At 45.1% G+C, this 27731-nt stretch overlaps 1 protein-coding gene across 1 annotated transcript in view; it reads right to left on the bottom strand.

Moving 5' to 3' along the window:
• PPP1CC (protein phosphatase 1 catalytic subunit gamma) overlaps positions 1-27731 on the bottom strand; it is an 833371-nt gene that overhangs the window by 429316 nt on the left and 376324 nt on the right. The window contains exon 3 of the mRNA XM_044068633.1: positions 21664-21894. Coding sequence (XP_043924568.1) covers positions 21664-21894 — 231 coding nt within the window. The remainder of the gene's footprint in view (positions 1-21663; positions 21895-27731) is intronic.

The following is a 27731-nucleotide window of genomic DNA, read 5'->3' as shown; positions in this document are numbered from 1 at the left end:
TTAAGATCCCAGGCTGGCACTGGTTGTTTCCTTGGGGGTCTTATATTCTTAGCCCCTCTGAGGAATTGTCTTAAAAGTGGGTGAAAGAATAAAGGTGGATCCATGTTAAATTCTGCAGAAATGGCTGAGGCATGGATTTTTATGGAGGAAAATGAAAGCCCACCATTCAGCAGCTCAGCTAGATACTGTAATACCAGAGGCAAATTCAGTTTTCTAGGGTCCTGGCCTTTTTACTCATTCCAAGAGCAAAACAGTTTCCATTTTGCGGAGTAAGTTTTTCTAGTAGATGGTCTCCTGGCCTCCAGAATGACATCCTGCACCTCTTTGGTGAGTAGTGTCTGTTGAGGTGTTAAGGGATTTTCCATGCAGCGAGATTGAGTGTTTTCAGCTGACCGTGAAGAATTTTGTAGCTGTGCTGAGTCAGTAGAAGAGGCATTAGAGGTAGTGGCCAGGGAGGAGTATGTGTTAGGCTCCTTAGGAGTGGGTACCAGTGTTGTCTTGGCCAGTCTGGAGCAATCAGTATCATCTTCGGCCTGTCTGCTCTTGCTTTCAAGAGTACCTTGGATGGAAGGGGGCAGAGGTGGGAAAGTGTACACTGTCCATCCTGTCCAACTGAATGACAGGGCGTCCACTCTCCAGGTCTTTGGGTGAAAGGTCCTTGAACAAAACTTTTCCAGTTGATTCCTGTGGGAGGCAGAGATCTGTGTCTGGCCTTCCCCACTCTTGGATTATCCTTGTAAACACCTGTGGATGTAACTTCCATTCGTGTGGGTCTGTCATATTTCTGCTTAGATTGTCTGCCAATGTGTTTTCCAAACCTGGCAAGTACTGTGCTTGAAGTTCGATGTGCCATTCCAGAGCCAAGTTCCAAAGTGTCATGGCTAGTCTGCACAGGGGGTATGAATGTGTTCCTCCTTGTTTATGTACCACATTACTGTGGTGTTGTCTGTTCTTATAAGCAATTGTCCTGGATGCAAGAGGTCCTTGAAAGCTGTAATTGCATTTATTACTGCTAGCATTTCTTTTTTGATTGATATGAAGGTGCTTTTCCTTTTGGGACCATTTGCCCTGAATGCACCTGTCATGTGCGCCCCCCAGGCGTAATCTGAGGCGTCTGTTGTGATGATTTGCTTGAGGCTTGCAGAAAGGGAGGCCTTTGTTTGGCATGCTTTGGCCCACCATAGAAATTCCTTTTGTAAACATGGAATTATTGGTATTATTGTTTCCAAGCTGTGGCTGTGTTGAGACCATAGGCTTTTTAGGTACCACTGAAGTTTCCTCATATGCAACTTTGCACATGGGATTAAAAGGATGCAAGATGCCATGAAGCCCAGAGCCTGCAGGATTTTCCTTGCAGTAAGCCTGGTACAATTTGCTAGTGTTTTGAAGTACTGAGTTAGTTGCCCTTGTTTTTTCTGGCTAGGCCATCTGGGTGTGTGTCCAAGTTGGCACCCAGGAAAGTTATTTTCTGAGCTGTCTGGATTTCGCTGTTGATTGTGTATCCCAGAGAATTCAGTAAACATGTTGCATAGGCCAGATGTTCCAGTAGTGTGTGCTTGCTGTCCGCTTGGATCAGGCAGTCATCCAAATAAGGGTAAATTTGTATCCCTTGTAGTCTGCAGTATGCAATTACCGATGCCAGGCATTTCGTGAATACTCTGGGCGCAGTAGATAAGCCAAAGGGCAATACAGAGAATTGATAGTGGATTGAACCTGCAAGAAATCTGAGGTATCTTCTGCAACTTTGCCTGATTGGGACATGCACGTATGCCTCCTTGAGGTCCAATGCTACCAGCCAAAACTCCTTGCCCAGCATGGGAAGAAGCTGCTGTAATGTGAGCATCTTGAATTTTGGTACGAGTAGAAATGTATTTAGGATGGATAAATCCAAAATGGGTCTCCAGTCTGTTCCTTTTCTTGGCACCAGGAGGGAATAAAAACCTTGACCTTGTTCGTGAGTAGGAACCTCTTGAATGGCTTTCATTTCCTTGAGTTTTTTATTTATATTTGTGCCTCTGCCCTTTGATTGTGTGGCAGGTTTGGCATGCCTCATTTTTGGAAGAGTGTGAAAATGAAATCTGTAACCTCGGTTTATGATATCCAGGATCCATTTGACTGTAGTGATAATATGCCAATTTCTTGTAAATAGTGCCAGCTTTCCTCCCAGGGGAGCTGTCAGCTGGGAGATGCTGGGCTGAAAAAGGAAGTCATTGGGTTTGCTTTCTGTATTGTTGTGCATTGTCTTCGCCACCTCTTGGGGCTGGAATTTGCCATTGTCTGCCTCTATATGATCCTTGAGACTGTCCTCTGCCCCTTGAACGCCTGTATCTACCTCTTTGGGGCTTGTCAGTAGCTGGAAAGGACCAGTTTTTTGATGGCCAATTTCTGCTAAAACGTGGTGGCTGTACCTGTAGAAAGGCCTTGACAGCTTGCATAGATTTAGCTTTTTCTTCCATTTTTCGTAGCATCTCCTCAGCATTAGTGCCAAACAACACATCCTTTTGTAAGGGAGCATCTAGCAGTTTAGCTTTAACATGATCAGGCAAGCTTTGTTCCCTAAGCCAGGCATGTCTACGAATAACTGATCCTGTAATAGCAGCTCTACTTGAGGCCTCTAAGGCATCATAGCCACATTGCAAGGTGCGTTTACCCACTTGTTCTGCACTATGCATCATATCTTGCAATTCCTTCAAATCTGGTTGTTCAGGCAGAGACATTTTGTTTCTTAATTGTGATAAAGTACAGTTTTGTACCTACCATAAATGTAGATGTCCGAACTGGATAGCATCTGCAGTCATAACAACTGGGTTGTCCTGTCGTCAGGCAGCCCTTCAGTCGGCCGGATTCCAAAGTCCGGGTCCGGCTTCGGCTGATGTCGCACAACACCAGACGTCAACTCTGCTGGTCTTCGGGTATAAAAGCATCAGCCGACGCCATTTTCCTCTGTTTCTTGCCCCAGATGCCAGAAGCCCTCTTGCAGGCTAAAATTTGGATAGAGGTCAATGTTTCCAAATAGATAGAGGTAAACACAACAATAAGCATGTATGTACATATATACAAACAAATACACCATAAAAGACTCCCCCCCAACAGCTAGCTATTAGGAGGGTAAACACCCTAGGAGTACCACAGAGGGGAAGGAGGGAGGGTAATCCTGACTGCAGATGCTATCCAGTTCGGACATCTACATTTATGGTAGGTACAAAACTGTACTATGTCCTTCATGGATGCATCTGCAGTCATAACAACTGGGTAGAATACCATAGCCAACTAGGGGAGGAGGATAAAAGTAGATTATGGTGTGTTTAGGATCCCTTGCAGTACAGCAGTGGCAAACCCTGCTCGGGATCTGGAATATAGAGGCAAATTATAATGCTTGGCAAATGTATGCACGGAGGTCCAAGTAGCCGCCTCAATAATGTCTTTGGTTGCCACTCCTCGTAAGAAAGCTGTGGTAGTGGCTGTTGCCCTTGTAGAATGAGGTCTTATGTTCTGTGGAATTGGTTTTCCATGGAAGGAGTAACAGAATCGTATGCAATTTCCTATCCATTTGGAGATTGTCTGTTTGGAAATAGCTTTTCCTTCCCTTCCTGTTGCATAGGCTACAAAAAGTTGGTCAGTCTTTCTGCTATTTTTTGTTCTGTCCAAGTAGTAGCGTAGCTGACTATGTACATCCAAGGTATGCAGTATTCTTTCCCCTCTGTTTTGTGGGTTGGGAAAGAAGGTAGGTAGGTGGATTGCCTGGTTTAAAGGCACTCTGGATACCACCTTGGGCATAAATGTAGGATTAGTCCTCATGGACACTCTATCTTGGTGGAAGATTAGGAAGGGTTGCACTGCCATTAAGGCCTGTAGTTCTGAAACCCTCCTTGCTGAAGTAATTGCCAGTAGGAAAGCAGTTTTCCATGACAGGTGTTGTAGGTCTGCTGTTGCTGCTGGTTCAAAGGGTGATAGTGTCAATTTTTCTAGCACAAAGTTCAAATCCCAAGCTGGTAATGGTGGTTTCCTTGGAGGTTTTACATTCTTGATTCCTCTGAGGAACTGCCTGAGTAAAGGATGCGAAAAAACAGGTGGATCAAAGCTGTATTCTGCTGAAATAGCTGATGCATGTATCTTGATGGAGGAGTAGGACAGGCCTGAATGAAGAAGTTCGGCCAGATACTCCAGAAAGTTAGGCATATCTATGTTTGACACATCTTTTCCTCTTTCTGTACTCCAAATGACAAACCTTTTTCATTTTCCAGCATAGTTCCTTCTTGTTGAAGGTCTGCGTGCTTCAAGAATAATGTCTTTTACTCTTTGGGAAAGTTCTGGATTAGCTGCTGCTATGTGATGTTCCATGCAGTTAGTTGCAACGTTTTTAGGTTTGGATGTATGATGCTGTAGTTGTTCTGAGTTAACAAAGGCATCAGGGGTATTGGCCACATATTGTTCCGAGACATGCTCCTCAGTAGTGGGTACCAGTGTTGTCTTGGCCAGTTCGGAGCTATCAGGATTATCCTTGGACGTTCTTCCTTGATTTTCAGTAGTACCTTGTGTATCAAAGGAAGAGGTGGGAATGCATATGCTGTTAGGCCTTTCCAGTTGAAGGAGAGCGAATCCACTTTCCATGCTAGTGGGTGGAATGTCCTTGTGCAGAATTTTTTGAGCTGGTGATTGAGAGGTGATGCGAATAGGTCTATCTGTGGCATTCCCCATTTCTTTGAGATGGTCTTGAAGATGTCCGGGTGCAGCTTCCATTCGTGGGCATCCGAAGTGGTTCTGCTTAATATGTCTGCTAGAGTATTGTCTTTCCCGGTACAAATATTGCCTGTAACTGGATGTTGTAGCTGAGTGCCAGGGTCCACAGCTCCAAGGTCATTCTGCATAGAGGGTATGAATGAGTGCCTCCCTGTTTGTTGATGTACCACATGATTGTGGTGTTGTCTGTCCTTATCATCAACTGGCCCTCCTTGAGAAATGGTTTGAACTTTTGGATTGCCAGTTTTACTGCCAGCATTTCTTTTAGGTTGATGTGCAGGTGAAGTTGATCCTGTGTCCACAATCCTTGCACGCATTTGTCCAGCATGTGGGCCCCCCATCCTAGGTCTGAAGCGTCTGTTGTGATGGTCTGGCTTGCTTGACATCTGCGAAAGGGTAGGCCTGGGTTTGACTGGCATGCCTGAGCCCACCATAGGAACTCCTGTTTTAAGCATGGAATTAGTGGGATTTCTGTTTCTAGACTGTCTGTGTTGGGACCATAAATTCTTTAGGTACCACTGTAGTTTTCTCATATGTAGTCTGGCAAATGGAACCAAGATTATGCATGATGCCATGAAGCCCAAGGCCTGCAGTACTTTTCTTGCTGTTAACTTGTTCAGTTTTGTTAGTGCCAAGAAGTAAAGAGGAAGTTCTTTGTTTTTCTGTAGTCAGGAATGCCATTTGTTTTACTGTGTCCAATTCCGGCCCCAAGAATGTCCTTGTTTGGGATGGTATCAGCCTTGACTTTTGTAAATTGACTGTGTATCCCAGTGCTTGTAGCAAGTAAATGACCCTTTGTAAATCTGTTGTCAGCTTGCTTTTGTTGTCCCCTTGTAGCAGGCAGTCGTCCAGGTATGGGTAAATTTGAATTCCCTGTAGTCTGCAATGGGCGATTACTGATGCCAGGCATTTTGTGAATACTCTGGGCGCAGTAGATAAGCCAAAGGGCAATGCTGAGAATTGATAGTGCTCTGATCCTGCAAGAAATCTGAGGTATCTTCTGCAGATTGGTCGAATGGGGACGTGCAGGTATGCCTCCTTGAGATCTAGAGTTACCAGCCAAGACTCCTTGCCCAGCGTGGGAAGAAGCTGCTGTAGTGTCAGCATTTTGAATTTTGGGACAATGATGTATGTATTTAAGGTGGACAGGTCGAGAATTGGTCTCCAACTTTTTTCCTTTCTTGGAACTAGGAATAGTCTGGAATAGAACCCCTTTCCTTGCTCTGCTGTTAGCAAACATGAGAGCTGTGGAAAGAGTGCCAAGTCCATTATCTGGCGTAGAGCCTCTGTTTTTTGATTTGGAGGTAGATTTGGCATTCCTCTTTTGACTGGCAAAGTGTGGAAGTGAAACCGGTAACCTTGATCTATGGTTTGTAAAATCCACTTGTCTTTTGTTATGCAGTGCCAGTTCCTTGAAAATAAGGTTAACTTTCCGCCTAGAGGAGCTGCTATTTGTTCCCTGGTAGGCGGATTTAGGGTTAAGTCACTGTGGTTGTGCTGATGTAGTGGCAGTGGCTGTGTCTGTGCCTCTGTTGTTACCTTGCCACTGTCGTCCTCTGTAGGCACCTCCTCTGGATTTGTTTCTGCCTCTGGAACGTCTATTCCTGCCCCTTTGAAATTTTGTGGAGTCAGGAAAGGACCAATTTTGGCAGGCCAGTTCCTGCTAAACCTTGGGGTTGAACCTGCAAGAAATCTTTAACAGTTTGAACAGATTTTGCCTTTTCTTCCATTTTCTTCATAACCTGCTGGGCAGGTGTACCAAACAAACTTGTCTTGTCCATAGGAGCATCTAGCAGCTTAGCTTTAACATGATCCGTAAAGCTTGTTCCTTTAGCCATGCATGCCTTCTTATCACTGTGCCTGTCATGGCTGATCTAAATGAAGCCTCCAGTGCATCATAGCCACATTTTAAGGAATGGTTGCTAACCTGTTGTATGTTATTTACCATCTCTAATACATATTTCTTATCAAGAGATTCATCAGTGGTTAGTTTTTTAGTTAACTGATCAAGCATAAACTCTTGGTATTGTATCATGTGAAACTGACAGTTTAAAGCTCTAGCTGAGAGAGTAGCTGAAGTGTAGACCTTTTTACCCCATCTGTCTAATGACCTTGCTTCCCTTTCAGAAGGAGTAGGGTTTTTAGCTATGGTTGCGGCTACTGCCTTGGGACCCTGGGATATAGTTTCTGGGTCTGCAAGTGGGGCCTTGTAAAGGTGGTGATGAGTATCTGGCACCCTGTAAAATCTGTCTGGTTTGGCAGGGGCTGGGGGTAAACAATCTGGAGCGGAGCAAACATCATTGAAAGCATCATCCACCACAGAGAGAACAGGAGGTATAGCTAAGGGCCTGTGCTGTGGGAGGTGCAGAAAGGTCCTAAGTCTTTTTCTGGAGTCTGAAAAATCCTGTTGCTGCCATTGGAACTGTTCTCGCATGGCATGCAAGGTTTCCCCAAAGGAGAATTCTTCTGGTGGGGAAGCAGCTGGAATGGATTCTTCAGCATCAGAATCTTCAAAATTGGAGAAGGGAGCCTCTGGCTGGTCAGTTATGTCTGATTCATCAGCAGATTCATCAGAGGACACTGGCTCAGGGGCTCTGCCCTAGGTCTCTTCTCTGGGGCTGAGAGGCCCTATCTGGGTGAGATTGAGATCCTCTGATTAAAGAAATTAAATCTTCTGCCAAAGTAAGCATTTGGGAACTAGAAGAGGGCCTGGATGTGTGGGGTTTAACAGGCACTGTTTTAGTAGTCTTGGCTGCTTTAGCCCTGGCGAAGGCCTTAATGGACATGGCTGCTGGAGGCCTAGCAGCACCACGTGCTGGGGTAGAGACATCCAAGGGATGGTGTCTGATAAGTCAACCACCGTAGTGGGTAAAATTTCTGAGGTCGATTCAAGAGTTGTAGCAGGGGCCTCAGTTGTAGGAATAGGTTCAGCTGTACTTAGATCAGTTTTCTCGGTTTCGGCCGAAACAGAGACACTCATGATTTGCTTAACCATGGTTTCGCCGAAACAGGACCGCATGATGTCGGTCTTTATCTTTGCGTTTTTTGGTAGATTGGGTAGTCGGAGGATCCGACGGCATAATGTACGCAAAATCAGAACCGACGGCATAATGTACGCAAAATCAGAACCGAAAAACTGTTCTGCAAACTCCGACCGACGCCTAAGCGTTCGTCGGTTGAAAGAAGCACAGGCCGAACAGGCTGCTACGTCGTGGGCTGGGCCTAAACAAGGCAGACAGTAAGAGTGGAAATCTTTATGAGGTATTTGTTTCCCACAGGTTAAACAATTGTTAACTTTTTCTGACATCGGCTGAGGCAAGAAAGAGTCCCCAACGGGGTACTTAGCTTTAGAAGTCTTCGAAGTAGTATTCGGTAGAAGTAATCTCTGGATCCGACCGACCGGCACTTGCGAACAGCTTCTGCTTCGGGCACCACGCGGCAAGAAAGACTGAGGAAAATGGCGTCGGCTGATGCTTTTATACCCGAAGACCAGCAGAGATGACGTCGGGTGGAGTGCGACATCAGCCGAAGCCGGACCCGGACTTTGGAATCCGGCCGACTGAAGGGCTGCCTGATGACAGGACAACCCAGTTGTTATGACTGCAGATGCATCCATGAAGGACATCAAACTGCTGATATTTAAGCATATGGAACTGACAATTTAAGGCTCTCATGACTAGGGTGGCCGAGGTGTATACCTTTTTACCCCACCTTTCTAAGGATCTAGATTCTCTTTCGGAAGGAAGTGGATTCTTGGCAGTAGAGGCCTTCATTCCCTTGGGGCCTTGAGAAATGGTTTCAGGGTCAGCATTATGGCTTTTGTAAAGAAATTGGTGAGAATTAGGAACTCTGTAGTACTATCAGGTTTGACAGGGGCAGGAGGCAGGGAATCCGGATTAAGACAAGCCTCCGAGTAAACATCATCATGTATGTCCAGGACCAGAGGTATAGCCAAAGGTCTGTGTTGAGGTAATAGAAATTCCCTAAGCCTTTTCTTGGAATCGGAAAAGTCTTGGCCTTCCGAATGGAAGTGCTCCCTCAAGGTGTGCAAGGTTTCCCCAAAGGAGAAATCCTCTGGGGGAGATACAGAAGGAATGGACTGTTCTGCATCCGAATCTTCATATGGAGTACGAGTGTTCCTCTACATCAGAAAGTTCTGAGACAATGGAGTCCTGTTCAGAGGGGGAATCTTCTTCTACTCTGGGTCTCTTGTCTGGAGGGGGCGCTGGGAGCCTCTGATAAGTGTAATTAAATCCTCAGCCATTTTAAGCATCTGCTTTTTAGGCATGGGGCCCGAGGATGGGCCCTGTGCAACAGGCCTCTTGGGATGCATGGCTGATTTGGACTTAGTAAAGGCCTTAATGGAAAAGTAAGAAGAGGGCCTAAAAACACCCTGGGTGGAAGTGGACTTATCCCCGGTAGGGGTTCAACACTAACAGTGGCTTCGGAGGTTGTAGTAAGGGCCGAGGTACCTGCAGTCTCGGGTACTGAAGACACCGCCAAGGAAGTGTCGTCGGTAGTCAGGGACTGCATAGGCGTCTCGCTGAGAACCGGACCACGTGTAGCCGGTTTTGGCGTGGTGTCGGTGGAGACCACGGACCTCACATGTCGGTCTTTGTCCTTGCGTTTTTTGGACAAAACGGTAGTCTGAGTATCAGACGACATTTTATAATCAAAGGCTTTACCAAAATAATGTTGGGCGAACTCCGCCTGACGCTTGATAGTGCGTTTATTGAAAGTCGCACAAAAGCGATAGCCCGAGACGTCGTGGTCTGGGCCTAAACAAGGTATGCAGAGGGAATGGAAATCCTTATGCGGTATTTGCTTCCCACAAGAAATACAATTGTTAACTTTGTCTGACATCGGTCTGAGGCAAGAAAACTTTCCCCAACGGGGTACTTCGCTTTAAAGAAGACTTCGGTTTCCAATTTTTCGTAAATTCAGGAGCTGGCCGACTGGCACTTGCGAACCGCTTCTGCTTCGGGCACCGCGCGGCAAAAAAGACTGAAGAATATGGCGTTAGCTGCGACTTGTATACCCCTGTCGCACTGACGTCAGGGAAGAAGGCGACAACAACAGACGCCGGACCAAGACTTTGGAATTCGGCTGACCAAGGACCCGCCTGACGGCAGAGAACCCATATGTGATTACTGCAGCTGTATGCACGATGAACATCTGAGTAGATAACTACAAGTAATTAACTGAACACATGTAAAAAGTTGAGTAACAATTTCAGTGCTTTAGCAGGAAGTTTAAACAGATGGGAGTCCTGGGAAGACTGACCAAGGTTTCCTAGAAGGAAATTAATGGAGGGTTCAAGCACACTGGTGGAAGGTCAGTGCTTAGAAATAAGCCATCAAGTACTTCCCTCAAAACAAGCACTACTTCAGAGATGGCAGGAAAACAAAAGACAGTTGTGTAAACATACCATAAATGTAGATGTTAGTGTTGCAGTCATCGCTTTTGGGTTATCTGCTTGCAGTAGCCCTCGTTCTGCCTAATTAAAGTCTTGGGTCCTGCGTCAGTTGCTGTCCCTTGTTCCATGACGTCAGGTAGTCAGGACTATAAAACATGCAGCAGATGCCATTACATCAGTATTTTTTGCCCCAGATGTCAGGTGCCCCCTTAATGGGAAGCAATTAAATCTATAACTATACAAGGTTATGCCTCCAACAAAAAAACAAATACACCAAAACACTTTTGAAGATAGTGAAGGAAAGTAGAGATATATCCAAAAAAGAAAAAGGGCAGGAGGGAAGGTAACCAGGACTGCAATAGTGAATACACTCCAACATCTACATTTATGTAAAGTGTACACAACTGTAGTATGTTAGTGTTTCACTGTAGTCATCACTTTTGGGTAGATTCCCAAACCTAAGGATAGGAGGAGGAATTTAAATAGAATTAGGACCAGCTAAAAGGCCCTGCAAGACTGCAGCGGCAAAGCCAGCTCTAGATTTATAGAAAATTGGCAGATGGGAATGCTTGTGAAAGTATGTACAGAACTCCAAGTAGCAGCTTCTAGGAAGTCCCTGGTAGGGACGCCTCTGAGAAAGGCTGCAGAGGTAAATGCAGCCCTGGTAGAGGGGGTCTGATCCCTTGTGGGATAGGTTTTCCATGGTGTTTGTAGAAAAAAAGGCAATAGCCTATCCATTTGGAAATGGTTTGCTTTGAAACAGCCTTCCCCTCTGCCCCTGCAGCAAATGCCACCAGCAGTTGATTAGATTTCCTTTAAGGCTTAGTTCTGTCCAAGTAGAATCCAAGTTGTCTGTGCACGTCTGAGTGCAGAATCCATTCCTCTTTGTTCTCTGGATTAGAAAAAGGTTGGTAAATGCATGGACTGATCAAGGGCCACACTGGATACAACCTTGGGCATGGAGGGACTGGTCCTGAGGGATACCCTGTTCGCATGAAAGATGAAAGGATCCACTGCCATGAGGGCCTGTAATTCAGATACCCTTCTTGCTGAGGTGATTGCTAAAAGGAAAGCTGCTTTCCAAGAAAGGAATTTTAAGTCCACAGTGGCAGCTAGCTTGAAGGGAAGAAGGGTGAGCTTTAATACAAAGTTGAGGTCCCAGGCTGGAGTAGGAGCTCTCCTGGGTGGTTGTAGATTTTTGGCCTCTGAGGAACTGCTTAAGCAGTGGATGAGAGAAGAGGGTTGGTTGTTTTATAATGATCTGAGATGGCTAAGGTATGAATTTTGATTAACACAGGCCCTTATGAAGCATCTTGGTTAAGTACTGTAAGATCTGAGGTAAATTGGGCACCGTTGTGCTCATCCCTTGAGATTGGTTCCAGGCACAGAATCCTTTCCATTTTCCAGCATAAGGCTTTCTGGCACTAGGCCTCCTTGCCTCAAATGATATCCATCACTGGTTTACTGAGGGATGGTGAAGGAGAAATTATGTAATTATCCAGGCTGCTAGATTCAGTGTTTGAAGTTAAGGATGCAGAATTTGGGTCTCCTGCTGAGACAATGGAGTAGGAGTCTGAGGCAGGTGCCATGGGTCCCACAGTGACTGCAGAAGAGGGGGTACCAGTGTTGGTGCGGCCAGTCTGGTGCAATCAAAACTGCCCTTAGTTTGTCTTGTTTGATCTTTAGTAGTACTCTGGAGAGCAGAGGCAGAGGAGTAAAGGCATAAACTGATAGGTTTTTCCAGCTGAAGGACAGAGCATCCACTTTCCAAGCTTGTGTGGAGTCCTTGTGCAGAATTTGTCCTGATAGATTTGGGGGGGGGGCAAACCAGTTTATATCTGGGTTCCCCCGGTTGCTTGTCAAAAGTTGAAAATCCTTTGTTCCAGTTTCCACTCGTGTGGGTCCATGAGGTTTCAGCTTAGGTTGTCTGCCAGTGTATCTAGTTTTCCTGGCAGGAATTGAGCTTGTAAATGCACCTGATAGCTCAGAGCTGTGTTCCACAATGCCATGGCTAGTCTGAAGAGGGGGTAAGAATGTGTACCCCCCCCCTGCTTGTTTATGTACCACATAAGTGGTGCTGTCCATCTTTAATTGTCCTGGATGAATGTGGTCCTTGAAGGCTGTCAAAGCATTCTGTACAGCTAACATTTCTTTTTGATTGATATGCAGCTGCATTTGACTTCCATTTGCCCTGAATGCACTTCCCTGCCAGGTGGGCCCCCCTTGCATAGTCTGATGAGTCTTAAGGTTTGGACGGCAGGGGGTAGTGTGACTGGTAGTCCCCTGTTTTGGTCGCAGGCCTCTGCCCATCAAAGGAACTATGCGGACGATAGGAATCACTGCCTCTAGATCCTGTGAATGTTGACAACATAGGCTTTTGAGATACCACTGCAGTTTCCTCATATGCAGCCTTGCATATGGAATTAGAACAATGCAGGAGGCCATGAACCCCAAGGTTTGCAGTATTTGCCTTGCAGATAACTGGGTTTTTGTGGCCACTTGTTTGAAGTAGGTTGTCAAAAAGTACAGTTTTGTACCTACCATAAATGTAGATGTTAGAGTGTTCACCCTGCTGCAGTCATCACACTTGGGGTTATCCTGTAGTCAGGCGGTCCTGCAGTAGTCAGGAGGTCCTGCAGTCGGCCAGAATTCCAAAGTCTTGGTCCGGCGTCGGCTGCTGTCGCCTCTTCCCTGACATCAGTGCCTCAGGGGTATATATAATGCAACAGACGTCATTTTCTTCAATTTTTCTTGCCCCAGATGTCAGGTGCCCCCAAAAAGGTGGTCAGAACTTAGTACCAAATGGAGTAACCTCTGCACAAACAAAATCCCTTCAGCTATAAGCAAATACATCAGTAAGGTATTGAGGAGATTTAGCCAGTAGATCAGAGGGGATGGAGGGAGGGTAACCTGGACTGCAGCAGGGTGAACACCAACATCTACATTTATGGTAGGTACAAAACTGTACTATGTTCGTGTTACCCTGCTGCAGTCATCACACTTGGGTTGAATCCCAAAGCTAAAGAAGGGGGGAGGTATAGAGGGTTAGTGGAGGCTATAAGGCCCTGCAGAGCTGCAGTGACGAAGCCCGCCCTGGTCTTAGAGTAAAGAGGTAAGTGATGGTATTTGGTAAAGGTGTGTACTGAACGCCAAGTTGCAGCTTCTAAAATCTCCTTGGTTGGAACCCCCCTGAGAAAAGCTGTAGGTAGCTGTTGCCCTGGTAGAGTGGGACCCAATGGTAGCAGGAACTGGTTTCCCCATGATGGGTATAGCAGAAACTTATGCAATGACTTATCCATTTAGAAATGGTTTGCTTTGATATAGCCTTCCCTTGAGAAGCTGTAGCATAGGATACAAAGAGATGGTCAAATTTTCTGAAAATCTTAGTATTGTCCAAGTAGTAACGAAGCCGTGAATGTCCAAGGAATGCAGGAGTCTCTCACCTTTGTTCTGTGGATTTGGGAAGAAGGTGGGTAAGTGGATGGTTTGATTTAAAGCCACACTGGAAACCACCTTAGGCATAAAGGAAGGATTAGTTCGTAGAGAAACCCTGTCTTGAAAAATGAGGAAAGGTTCCACTGCCATTAGTGCCTGTAGCTCTGAGATTCTTCTAGCTGAAGTTATTGCTAGCAGCAGGGCAGTCTTCCATGATAGGAACTGAAGATCTGCAAAGAAAGCTAGTTCAAAGGGAGGTAGCGTTAGGTTTTCCAGAACAAAATTAAGGTCCCATGTTGGTGTAGGAGCTCTCCTGGGTGGTCTAACATTTTTTGCCTCTGAGGAACTGCCTTAAAGAGAGGATGTGAAAATAAAGGTGGATCCGTGCTGTAGTGAGCTGAAATAGCTGAAGCATGGATTTTAATTGAGGAAAAAAAGTCTTGTGCAACATCTCAGCTAAATACTGCAGAATGTGAGGCATGTGAGGCTGAATTTTGTCTTGGCCTTTAGCTTGGTTCCAGGCACAAAACCTTTTCCATTTGTCCGAATAAGCCTTCCTGGTGCTTGGCCTCCTGGCTTCCAGAATTACATCCAGAACTGCTTGGGAAAGAGGAGCTGGTTGGATGTTTAGTTGATTTGCCATGCAGCCAGATTTAAAGTTTTGAGCTGGCTGTGAAGAATCTGATTGCTTTGTTGTGTGAGCAAATGGGGGATTTGAGGCAATATCCATGGTGGGCTGTGGACCATATTTCTCAATAGCAGGTACCACTGCTGGCATGGCCATTCTGGGGCTATGAGAATCAGTAGTCTCTCCTTTTTGACTTTAAGAACCTTTGTGAGGAGAGGCAATGGAGGGAAGGCATATACTGTCAGGTTTTTGCAACTGAAAGAGTACGTCCACTTTCCAAGCTTGATGGTGAAATGTCCTTGTACAAAATTTTGTTAGTTGATAGACCTGTTTGCCAGTCCTCAAAACTATGTCTGGAAGGCCCCATTTTCGAGTTATCATTGCAAATATTTGTGGATCTAGTTTCCACTCGTGGGGGATCCTTGATGTTTCTGCAGAGGTAGTCTGTCAATGTGTTCTTCTATCCTGGCAGGAATTGAGCTTGTAACTGAACTTGGTAAGCCAGAGCCATGTTCCATAAGATCATTGCTTGCCTGCATAGAGGGTAGGAATGTGTACCCCCTTGTTTATGTACCACATTACTGTGGTGTTGTCCGTCTTTATTGCAAGTTGCCCTGGATGTAATAGATCCTTGAAGGCTCACAGCTTTCTGTACAGCTAGCATCTCTTTTTGATTTATGTGCAGATTTCTTTGATCTGCAGTCCATAGGCCTTGAATGCATTGCCCTGCCATGTGTACCCCCCCCCAGGCGTAATCTGAAGCATCTGTTGATATAGCTTGCCTGGCTGGGGGCGAGGTGAAAGGCTGACCCTTGTTGAGGTGACATGACTGACTACCATAGAAATTCCTGTTGTAGGCAGGGAATGAGATCATTGTGTCCAAGTTGTGGCTGTGTTGAGACCATACTCTTTTTAGGTACCACTAATTTCCTCATATGCAGCTTTGCAAATGGTATTAGTATGCAATATGCCATGAAGCCCAAGGCCTGCAGAATTTTTCTTGCAGTTAATTGGGTCTTTGTTGCCATTGTTTTGAAATATTGAGTCAGTTGTAGTTGCTTGTCTGGCATAAGATAAGCCTTCTGGGCCGTTGTATTCAAGCTGGCACCCAGGAATGTAATTTTTTGTGAGGGTACTAGTTTTGACTTCTTTTCGTTTGCTGTGTACCCCAGGCAGTTTAGTAGATGCTTTACAAAGGCCAGATGTAAGAGAATGTATTTGCTTTCTGCTTGGATGAGGCAGTCATCCAGGTATGGATATATCGGAATTCCTCTGTCTGCAGTATGCAATTACTGGTGCCAGGCATTTTGTGAAGACTCTGGGCGCAGTAGATAAGCCAAAGGGCAGTGCAGAGAAATGGTAATGGGTTGAACCTGCAATGAAATGGAGGTATCTTCTGCAACTTTGTCTGATAGGGACATGCAGGTATGCCTCCTTGAGGTCCAACGTTACTAGCTATGCTTCCTTGCCCAACATAGGAAGTAGCTGCTGTAGTGTTAGCATCTTGAATTTGGGTACTTGTAAGTGTTTAGAATCGAAAGGTCCAGAATTGGTCTCCAGGCATTGTCCTTTCTGGGTACTAGAAAGAGTCTGGAGTAAAATCCTTGGCCTTGCTCTCGAGTAGGTACCAGCTGAATGGCTCTCATGTCCATGAGAGCTGTAATGTGCTTTTGTGCCTCTGCCCATTGATTTTCTGGCAGGTTTGGCATTCCTCTTTTCATTGGCAAGGTGTGAAAGTGGAATTTGTATCCTTGTAAAATTGTGTCTAGGACCCATTTGTCCTTTGTGACAATGTGCCAGTTGTCTGCAAAAAGTGCGAGTTTTCCCCCCAAGGGGGCTGCCAACAGAGTATTGCTTGGCCAGATGAGGTGCAAGTCATTGAGTTTGCCTTCTGGTGGATTGGGACCAGTCTTCTCCTCCCTTCTGTGTTGTAGTGCCCCCATTGGCGAGGTTTATACGGGGCTTGTGGTTGTCCTCTGCCCCTTGGGCGTCTGTATTTACCCCTCTGGTCTGTCAGTAGCTGGAAAGGACCAATTTTTTTGTTGGCCAGTTTCTGCTGAAGCGAGGGGGTTGTACCTGTAGGAAATCTTTGTCTGCATAGATTTTGCCTTATCCTCCATTTTCTTTAAGACTTCTTCTGCTTTAACTCCAAAAAGAACATCCTGCTGTAAGGGAGCATCTAGTAGTTTTGCTTTAACATGATCAGGCAGAGTTTGTTCCTTTAACCAAGCATGCCTACGTATAACAGACCCAGTGACAGCTGCTCTGCAGGGGGCCTCCAAAGAATCAAACCCACATTGTAAGGTATATGTTTGCCCACCTGCTCTGTGGCGTGCAACAGATCCTGTACTTTCAATTCAGATTGTTGAGGGAGAGTGGTTATTCTTTGCTTTAACTGAGAGATTAGGAATTGCTGATACTTAAGCATGTGAAATTGGCAATTCAGTGCCCTCAGCTAGTGTGGCTGAGGTGTAAACCTTCCCCCCCCACCCGTCTAGTGCTCTGGAATCCCTCTCAGAAGGTACTGGGTTTTTAGCCATAGAAGCCTTAGCCCCCCTGGGACCCTGGGAGATAGTCTCTGGGTCAGCTACAGGGCTTTTGCAACGAAATTTGTGGGAATCAGGCACTCTATAGTATCTGTCAGGCTTAGCCGGAGCAGGAGGTAGAGAGTCTGGGTTCAAACTGGATTCTAAGTAAACATCATCCACAATGTCCAAAATTGGTGGGATGGCAAGTGGTCTGTGTTGTGGGCGTAAAAGAAACTGAGCCTTTTGTTCAAGTCAAAGTAGTCCTGACCTTCCCAGTGAAAATGTTCCCTCAGTGTGTAAAGTTTCCCCAAAGGAGTAGTCTTCAGGAGGAGAAGCGGAGGGAATAGAGTCCTCAGCATCAGAATCTTCATAAGGAGAGATGGAGTAATCTTGGTCCTCAGAGGAGTCTGAAGAAATGGACTTGTTCAGAGGATGCATAATCTTCCTCTTGTCTAGGCCTTTTGTCAGGAGGGGGCCGGGAACCCCTGATTAAAGAAATTAAATCCTCAGCCATTTTGAGCATCTGTTTCTTAGGCATGGGGCCTTGAACAGGAGACTGAAGTGCAGTCCTTTTAGATTTAGGAGGAGTCTTCGACTTAGAAAACGTTTTAATGGTGAGAGTCTGTCTGAAAACACCTTCAGAAACCGATGGCGTTTCTGTAGTACCAACATCTTTTGTAGCAAAGTCGTTGGAAGGGCCTGAAGTAAAAGGCTGCGTCGGCCTGGTACATTCCATCAAAATTTCTGTAGCTGTCTCATGTTCCAGATCTGCAGTAGTCGGGGGCTGTGTCGGAGCCTCACTGAGGACCGGAGACCGGATCGGCCGAGGCCTCGGAATCTGGCTTAGGCCTGGGCTGTCTGTCCTTATCCCTGCGTTTTTTGTGCACGCCGGTAGTTGGTTGGTCCGACGGCATGGTGTAGTTAAATTTCCTACCGAAGTAGTGTCGTGCGAAATCAAAGCGCCTTTTAATAGTACGCTTATTAAACCTAGCACAAAACCGACAAGTGACGTCGTGGTCTGGGCCTAGGCAAGGTATGCAATAAGAATGAAAATCCTTATGAGGTATTTGCTTCCCACAAGAAATACAATTGTTAACTTTTTCTGACATCAGTCAGAGGCAAGAAAAGTTTCCCAACGGGGTACTTAGCTTTATAGAAGACTTCGGTCTGAAATTCGAATATCTCAGGAGTCTGCTGACCGGCACTTGTGAACTGCTTCTGCTTCGGGCACCGCGCGGCAAGAAAGACGGAAGAAAATGGCTTAGGGTTCCATTATATATACCCCTGGTGCACTGACATCAGGGAAGAGGCGACAGCAACCGACGCCGGACCAAGACTTTGGAATTCCCGCCTGACGACAGGATAACCCAAGTGTGATGACTGCAGCAGGGTAACACGATGAACATTGAATCAGTTTCTCTGGCGTGAGAAAAGCCATCTAGGAAGTTGTATTCAAGCTTGCTCCCAGGAATACAATTTGTTTACAGGGTACCAGTTGTGATTTTTCATTTATATTGTACCCCAGACAAGTCAGTACCCTTTGAACAAAGGCCAGATGATTCAAAAGTATGTCCTGGCTTTCCGCCTGAATTAGACAATTGTCCAGATTATGGGTATATTTGAGTATTTCTTTGCCTGCAGAATGCAATGACTGGAACTGGGCACTTTGTGAATAACCCTGGGCGCAGTAGATAAGTGCAGAGAACTCATGGTGCATGTAGCCTGCTTTGAAGTGTAGGTATTTTCTGCAAGAATCCTCGATAGGGATGTGCAGGTATGCTTCTTTTAAGTTTAGTGTTGCCAACCATGCATCTTTGCCTAGCATAAGAAGCAGCTGGTGAAGAGTCAGCATCTTGAATTTTGGAATCACCAGAAAGGTATTTAGAGTAGAAAGGTCCAGGATGGAATGCCATGTAATGTCTTTTCTGGTTACCAGAAAAAGTCTCGAATAGAACCCTTGTCCCGTCTCCTCTTCTGGTACCAACTGAATAGCCTCCATGCTTGAGAGTACTTGATTCTGGACCTCTGCCCACTGATTTGGGGGGAGATCTGGCCACCTGCTTGGTGATGGTAAGATGCGGAAGTGAAATTTGTATCCTTGGGACACTATTTAAAACCCATTTGTCCTGGGTATGAGTTCCCAGTTTTGGCCTGCAGGCCAATATTTCCAACTAAGAGCATTCAGTTGGGGAGTGCTTAGAAGTTTTAGAAGCAAGTCATTAAGACAGTCTTCCATAGGGGGGAGTCTTACTACTCCCTGATTTGGGTGCGGAATCCCCCCACTGCTTAGTCTTGTGTGCCCCCTGGGACTGTTCCTTGGGGTTCTGCTATAGCTGGGTTTGGCTTAAGACCTTGAAGAAGCTAGAAAGGACCAATTCTTAGAGGGCCAGTGCCTACTAAATCTAGGAGGCTGAACTTGTAAGAAATCTTTAACAGTTTGCATAGATTTAGCTTTATCTTCCATCTTTTTAAGAACTTCCTCAGCCTCGTTGCCAAACAGGCGTTCCTGATTTTAGAGCATCCAACAATTTAGCTTTAACATGATCAGGTAAAGATTGCTCCTTAAGCCAAGCATGTGCACAGAACCAGTAACAGCAGCCCTGCAAGAGGCCTCTAAAGAATCAAATCCACATTACAAAGTATGTTTTCCAACCTGTTCAGCAGAATGCATTAAATCCTGTAATTCTTTATTTTCCGCAGTCAGGAATCATTTTCTGTTTAAGCAACCCAATAACATGTTGTTGACACTGACATATGAAACTGGCAGTTTAAAGCCCTAATGGCCAAGGTTGCAGAAGTGTAAACCTTCTTACCCCATCTTCCCAGCACCCTGGAATGTCCATCAGAAGGGGTAGGATTTTTAGCAATAGAAGCCTTAATGCCCTTGGGTCCCTGTGAAATAGTCTCTGGATCCGCAATAGGATTTTTTAAAAAGGAAAATGTGCGCATCAGTAACCCTGTAATATCAGTCAGGTTTTCTGGGAGCAGGAGGCAAAGAATCAGGGGCCAAACTAGATTCCAAAAAAGCATCAATGTCTAGTACTGGAGGAATAGCTAAAGGCCTATGCTGAGGCAGGAGTAAGAAATCCCTAAGCCACTTTTTTGAATCAGAAAAATCCTAGCTTTCCCAGTGGAAATGCTCCCCTTAGAGCATGTAAGGTTTCACCAAAAGAAAAAACCTCTGGACGGGAAGCAGAGGGAATAGAGTCCTCTGCATCAGATGACAAGTAGATAAGGGCAAAACCAGATAATCAGAAGAATCAGAATCCTGGTCAGAAGATTCATAAACAACTTCAGTCCTAGGTCTCTTAGAAGGGGGAGGCTGGCTTCCCCTGATTAGAGTTATAAGATCTTCAGCCATTCTGTTTTTTTAGGCATAGAGGCCTGAGCATGCGGCCTGGGCATCTTTTAGGCATAGTTCGAGATTTAGGCCTAAAAGATGGAGGCGTCGATTTAATATGCAAGTCCATAGATCTGAATACACCCTCAGAAGCCAGTGCCTGCACAGCGGCTCCGGACCCATTCAAGGTAGAGACATTTGCAGGTTCCATAGTTTAAGCATTACGTGGCATACCGGACTCTGAATGAGTCTCAGTAGAGGCCTGCGAATCAGAAATAGCTGGTATCAGAAGCTGCGAAAGCACCTCACTGAGTACTAGCAAACTAGAGCGACTTAAAAGCGCCGTGGGCACGGCAGCCTGTCTTTATCCTTGCGGGGTTTTTTTGGGAATCCCGGAAGTCGGATGGCTAAGAAACGACATTTCTGGATAATTAAACAGAGAAACAAAATATTTTGAGGCGAAAATATACAGACAACAGACAGTGCGCTGATTAAATAAAGCATAAAACAGACAGCATGGTACGTTGTGGTCAGGGCCTAGGCAAGGAATACAGTACTAATGAAAATCGAGGTATTTGCTTTCCACAAGTAATGCAATTATTAACCTTTACTGACACTGGTAAGGAGCAAGAAAAAGTTTACCCATCGGGGTACTTAGCTTTAGTTGAAGACTTCGGTTCCGAAACTCTAAAACGAAAATTTCAGGAGTCTGCCAACCGGCACTTGCAAACTGCTTCTGCTTTGGGTACCGCACAGCAAGACAGACTGATGTAATGGCATCGGCTGCATGTTTTATACCCCTGACAACCTGATGCCATGGAAGGGACAGCAACCAATGCAGGACCCAAAACTTAGTTAAATAGGCTGACTGAGGACTACTGCAAGCAGATAACCCAAAAGTGATGACTGCAACAGTGAAACAGAACATGAGGTTTACTGGAAAGATTCAGGATAGTTTAAGACATCAAAGCAGAGAAAAAGCTGGCAATGAAATTGAGAAAATGCAACTGCAGCATACTGGTTAGACAAGAATAAGCTCTGGCTTGGCTTTCTCAAGGGTGGACTTTCAGCAGTCACAGCTACTATACAGCAACAGTTCCAACTAATTTCACTCTGTAGTCTACCAAAAATAGTCCTATCTGTAGTAGGGCAGTAACATATCACTGCCCATTTGAGACATCCTAATCACACAGGTCAAACAGAAGCTATGATTAAGCAGTTTAGAACTGTACAACTGTCATTTGCAATTTAAAGGATATATGAGCTGACTCATTTCAGTTACAAGCCGGGTATAGTCAGCTGTGCAGTAAAAATGTATATAAAGAGAATTAATGGTTCTTATAATATCAGCACTTTCGAGTACAAAAAGGCAACTATTAATGGTTCTTACAGTATCAACACTTTCCAGTATAAAAATTACATTTGTCAGACATGACAATGGTTGTATTCCTGCTAACATTACGGTAATGGGAAATGGATTACTCAAGCCATTATACATTTGATTATGCCAAGGTATACTTATTCAGAACCTAGTAAAATTACCCTGCATTTTCAAAAATATGAAGACTCAACTTACATTCATCATAAAACCCATAAATTCTGTTAATGCTGGCACATTCGTGATTTCCTCTAAGGAGGAAAAAATTTTCTGGATATTTAATTTTATATGCCAAAAGAAGGCATATCGTCTCCAGTGACTGCTTCCCTCGGTCAACATAGTCACCCAAAAATAAATAGTTGCTCTCTGGTGGAAACCCTCCATATTCAAACAGTCGAAGCAAGTCATAGTACTGACCATGGATATCACCTATAAAAAGGAAAACATACAATTAAATATACACGTCATTAAACTAGCTTTTCCTGCAACAGATTTTCATGGTTAGTCACCGTTCACTTGCATCCTTAACCAATGATTTATAAAAAGTTATGTACCTACCATAATGTTCCATGTCTGTCCATCTCGCCTTCCTTCTTGCTGGTTGGGTTCAGAGCCGATCCTCAGCTCAGACTCTGCCGTTTTACTATAGCTTGGGAGCTTACACTGGCTCGAAGCTAACCCCCATCCCAAAATGCCTAGCGGTAGCTACCCAGATCTAGTTTGTGATGGCCCACACTAGACCATGAGTAAATTGCAAATTTTACTAAGCTCTTACACACAAGGAAAAAACTGTACATAAAGGAACAATCCACATGCAAAGGTTAAGGAAAAAGGAACAAAGCATGGTCAACTAACCTGGTACGTCAACAGGAAACAGCCAGTGTAACCAATAAAGGAATTCCTCTCAATCTTCCAGGAAGGGGGGACGGGACGCAAGGAAGGCGAGATGAACAAACATGGAAGGTTATGGTAGAGAACTTTGTGTGGTTGTCCCCATTTAGCCTTCGGTCTTGCTGGTTGGGACAGTGCCCCCAGCACCTGGTTCTTGGGTGGCTCACTGGAACAAACTTCAGGACCATGGAACCAAAGGATGCGCTGTTCCAGACTACCACATCCACTTTGTAATGAGTGATAAAGGTATGAAAATTTGCCCATGTTGCTGCTGCACAGATTGAATCTAAAGGCAATTTGGCTTGAAAGGCAACAGATTTAGCCAAGGCCCTGGTTGAGTGTCCTCTGGCTTTCTGTGGAAGCTTCTTGTTACGGAAATAAAGTATAGATGATTGTGTCTGAGCCACTCTGATGAGGTCACTTTGAAATCTGAGAATCTTTGTCAAAGGATACAAACAACTGATCTGATTTTCTAACGTCCTTGGTCCTGTGTAAATAAAAATGTAACTGCCTATGAACATCCAATTGGTGGAGTCTATACTCTGCCTTGCCATAATTGGGGAAGAATACAGGAAGCGATGGACTGATTTAAATTATATGCTGAACACACCATTGGCAAGGAGGAGGGATTGGTTCTGAGAGGCTCTTTGTGGAAGACGAATATAGCAGGCGAATAGCTAGAGTGCAATTCAGAAACCAGTCTAGCTGAAGTGATGGCAATCAAGAAGAGAGTTTTCAAAGACAGAAATTTCAGAGGACAAGATGATGCTGGTTTAAAAGTGGAAGAACCAGAGAGGCCAAAACAAGTTTAGATCCGGGAGGGGGGGGGGGGGGGAGTTCTCTTACCAGGGGCCTATAACGGCTGTACCTCACAAGTAATCCTTTGCACAGCTTATGGGACATTGAGCCAAACTCTCCCACATGAAAATTAGAGATGGCAGCCAGTTGGACCCTAATGGTAGCTGCAGCTGCCCCTTGTTTGAACATTTCGGCCTGGAAATCTAGAATCTTGGTAATAGGAGCAGTGAAGGGATCAATATTCTTTTCCCAATAAGAGAACCTCTTCCATTTAGTAGCATACATCTTTCTGGTAGTGGGCTTGTGAGAAAACGACACCAGGATGTGCTGTACTGCCGGGGAAATGTTGGGGAAAGTACAGTTTTGTACCTACCATAAATGTAGATGTCCGATAGGAATGCATCTGCAGTCCTTACAAATGGGTTGTCCTGTCGTCAGGCAGCCCTTCGGTCGGCACTTCACCCGACGTCATAGCTGCAGTTATTCGGGTATAAAGGCATCAGCCGACGCCATTTTCCTCTGTTTCTTGCCCCAGATGCCAGGTGCCCTCTAGGAAGGCTAAATTTGGATAATTGCAAAAGTTTCCAAATAAGAGAGCAAATAAAAATAAACATGTATATACATATATACAAACAAATATACCATAATAGATTCCCCCAGCTAGCTAGAAGATGGGTAAATACCCTAGGAGTACCTCAGAGGGGAAGGAGGGAGGGTAATCCTGACTGCAGATGCATTCCTATCGGACATCTACATTTATGGTAGGTACAAAACTGTACTATGTCCTTCAAGGATGCATCTGCAGTCCTTACAAATGGGTAGAATACCAACTGGGGGAGGAGGAGTAATAAGATTATGGTGTAGTTAAGATCCCTTGCAAAACAGCAGTGGCAAAACCTGCTCTGGATCTGGAGTATAAAGGTAAATTATAATGCTTGGCAAACGTATGCACGGAGCTCCAAGTAGCAGCCTCTAAAATGTCTTTGGTAGCCACTCCTCATAAAAAAGCTGTGGTAGTGGCTGTAGCCCTTGTAGAGTGAGGTCTGATATTTTCTGGAGTTTTCTTCCCATAAGAGTAACAAAATCTAATGCAATTTTCTATCCACTTAGATATTGTCTGTTTTGAAATTGCTTTTCCTTCCATTCCTGTTGCATATGCTACCAGTAGCTGGTCAGTTTTTCTATTGCTCTTGGTCCTGTCCAGGTAGTAACGTAATTGTCTATGTACATCCAAGGTATGCAACAGCCTTTCTCCCCTGTTCTGTGGGTTGGGGAAGAATGTAGGCAGGTGGATAGCTTGGTTTAAAGATACCCTGGAGACCACCTTTGGCATAAACGTAGGATTAGTTCTCATGGACACTATCTTGGTGGAAGATCAGGAAGGGCTGTACTGCCATTAATGCCTGTAGCTCAGAAACCCTTCTTGCTGAAGTGATTGCAAGCAGGAAAGCAGTTTTCCATGATAAGTACTGTAATTCTGCTGTTGCTGCTGGCTCGAAAGGAAGCAGTGTCAACTTTTCTAGTACAAAGTTAAAGTCCCATGCTGGTAATGGTGGCTTCCTGGGTGGTTTAACATTTTTAATTCCTCTCAAAAACTGCCTGAGCAGAGGATGTGAGAAGACTGGAGGATCCAAGTTGTATTCTGCTGAAATAGCTGATGCATGAATCTTAATGGAAGAATAAGACAGGCCATTGTGGAAGAGCTCTGCCAAGTATTCCAGGATGTTAGCTATGTTTACTAGTGACACATTTTCTCCTTTTGTGGTACTCCAAATGAGATATCTTTTCCATTTTGCTGAATAGTTTTTTCTTGTTGAGGGTCTGCGAGCCTCCAAGATAATGTCTTTAACCCTTTGAGATAAATCTGGGTTATTTGTTCTTATGCAATGTTCCAGGCAGCCAGCTGCAGTGTTTTCAGGTTTGGATGCAGGGTTTTGTAGTTCTGTGTTAACAGCAAGGGAACCAGGGGCAGAGGCCATATTTGTTCCCGAGACATACTCCTCAGTAATGGGTACCAATGTTGCCTTGGCCAGTCTGGAGCTATCAGGATGATCCTTAGACGGTCTTCTTTGATCTTCAGTAGGACCTTGTGCATCAAAGGAAGAGGTGAGAATGCATATGCTGTCAGGTTTTTCCAAGTGAAAGATAGGGAGTCCACTTTCCAAGCAAGTGGGTGGTACGTCCTTGTGCAGAATTTTTTCAGTTGGTGATTGTGTGGGGATGCAAATAAGTCTATTTCTGATAGTCCCCTTTTCCCTGTAATGGTTTTGAAGATGTCCGGATGCAGCATCCATTCGTGGGCATCCGTGGTAGTTCTGCTTAGGATGTCTGCTACTATATTTTCTTTTCCTGGCACAAAAATTGCTTGTAACTGAATGTTGAAGCTCAGGGCCACATTCCAGAGGTCCATTGCCATCCGGCATAGAGGGTATGAATGTGTGCCTCCCTGTTTGTTGATGTACCACATAACTGTGGTGTTGTCCGTCTTATCAACAGTTGACCCTGTCAAAGAAATGGTCTGAATGTCTGAACTGCCAGTTTTACTGCCAGCATTTCCTTTTGATTTGTGTAGGTGCAGCTGGTCTTGAGTCCATAAGCCTTGTATGCACTTGTCCAGCATGTGCGCCCCCCAACCGAGGTTTGAGGCGTCCGTTGTGATGGTCTGGCTTGGTTGAGTGCTGTGGAAGGTCAGCCCTTTGTTTGACAGGCCTGAGCCCACCATTGGAATTCTTGCTTCAGGCATGGAATTATTGGAATTTGGGTTTCTAGGCTGTGCTTGTGCTGAGACCATAAATTCCTTAGGTACCACTGTAATTTTCTCATATGTAGTCTGGCATGTGGAATCAATATTATGCAGGATGCCATGTAACCCAGGGCTTGCAGGACTTTTCTTGCTGTTAGCTGGTTCTGCTTCGTTAATGCCATGAAGTAGAGAGGTAGTTGCTCCTGTTTTTCTGTCAGGAATGCCATTTGTTTTGATGTGTCCAGCTCTGCACCCAAGAAGGTTATCCTTTGGGATGGTATCATCCTTGACTTTTTCATATTGACTGTGTATCCCAGGGCTTGCAGTAAATGAATGACCCTTTTCAAATCTTTTGTTAATTTGTTTTTGTTGTCCGCTTGTAACAGGCAGTCGTCCAGGTAAGGGTAGATTTGAATTCCCTGAAGCCTGCAATGAGCAATTACTGATGCCAGGCATTTCGTGAATACCCTGGGCGCAGTAGATAAGCCAAAGGGCAATGCTGAGAATTGATAATGCTCTGATCCTGCAAGAAATCTGAGGTATCTTCTGCAATTTGGTCGTATGGGGACATGCAGGTATGCCTCCTTGAGATCTAGAGTTACCAGCCAAGACTCCTTGCCCAGCATGGGGAGAAGTTGCTGTAGGGTCAGCATTTTGAATTTTGAAACAATGAGGTATGTGTTTAAAGCGGACAGGTCGAGAATAGGTCTCCATTGGTTTTCTTTTCTTGGTACCAGGAAGAGTCTGGAGTAAAATCCTTGCCCTTGTTCCATAGATGGTACCCTTTCTACAGCTCTCATCCTTAGTAAGCGAGTTATTTGTTTTAGAGCTTCTGTCTTCTGATTTAGAGGTAGGTTTGGCATTCCTCTCTTCCTTGGTAGAGTATGGAAGTGAAACCTGTAACCTTGGTCTATTGTCTGTAAAATCCACTTGTCTCCTGTGATGTAATGCCAGTTTACTGAAAATAGGGCTAGCTTCCCGCCTAAGGGTGCTTCTAGTTGTTCCCTGGTAGGCGGTGCCAGAGCCAAGTCACTGTGATTGTCCTGTGGAAGTGGTGGTGGCTGGATCTGTGGCTGTACCTCGCTGGTTGTTGGCCTGCCACTGGCGTCCCCTGTAGGCACCTCTGGATTGACCCCTGCCTCTTGAGCGCCTATTCCTGCCTTTCTGAGCTCTGGAGGAGTCTGGAAAGGACCAATTCTTGGAAGGCCAGTTCCTGCTAAACCTTGGAGGCTGGACCTGTAAGAAATCCTTGACTGGACAGATTTTGCTTTCTCTTCCACCTTTTTCAGCACCTGTTGTGCAGGGGAGCCAAACAAATTGAGCTTATCCATAGGAGCATCTAGGAGCTTTGATTTAACATGGTCTGGTAAGGACTGCTCTTTTAACCATGCATGTCTTCTGATCACTGTACCAGTCATGGCTGATCTAAAGGAAGCCTCCAGTGCATCATAGCCACATTTTAAGGAATGATTACTGACCTGTTGAATGTTATGTACCATTTCCTGAACAGATTTTTTGTCTAATGGTTCATCCGAGGACAGTTTTTTAGTTAACTGGTCTAACATTCCTGATACTGAATCATGTGGAATTGACAGTTCAAGGCCCTAGCTGAAAGAGTAGCAGAACCTTTTTTACCCCACCTCTCTAAGGCCCTAGATTCCCTTTCAGAGGGGAGGGGGTTCTTGGCAGAAGTAGCTGCTACAGCCTTGGGTCCCTGGGAGATAGTTTCTGGATCTGCAAAAGGAGCCTTATACAAATAGTACCTATCGGGCTTAGCAGGGGCCGGAGGAAGAGAATCAGGAGCAGTACAAGCATCATTAAATGCATCATCCAC

This window comes from Protopterus annectens, chromosome 4.part0 (genome assembly GCF_019279795.1).
Source record: "Protopterus annectens isolate FY-2018-M chromosome 4.part0, PAN1.0, whole genome shotgun sequence".
NCBI lineage: Eukaryota > Metazoa > Chordata > Ceratodontiformes > Protopteridae > Protopterus > Protopterus annectens.
Note: the sequence above shows the minus strand (reverse complement) of the source record. Positions and strands in the feature narration are given on the sequence as shown.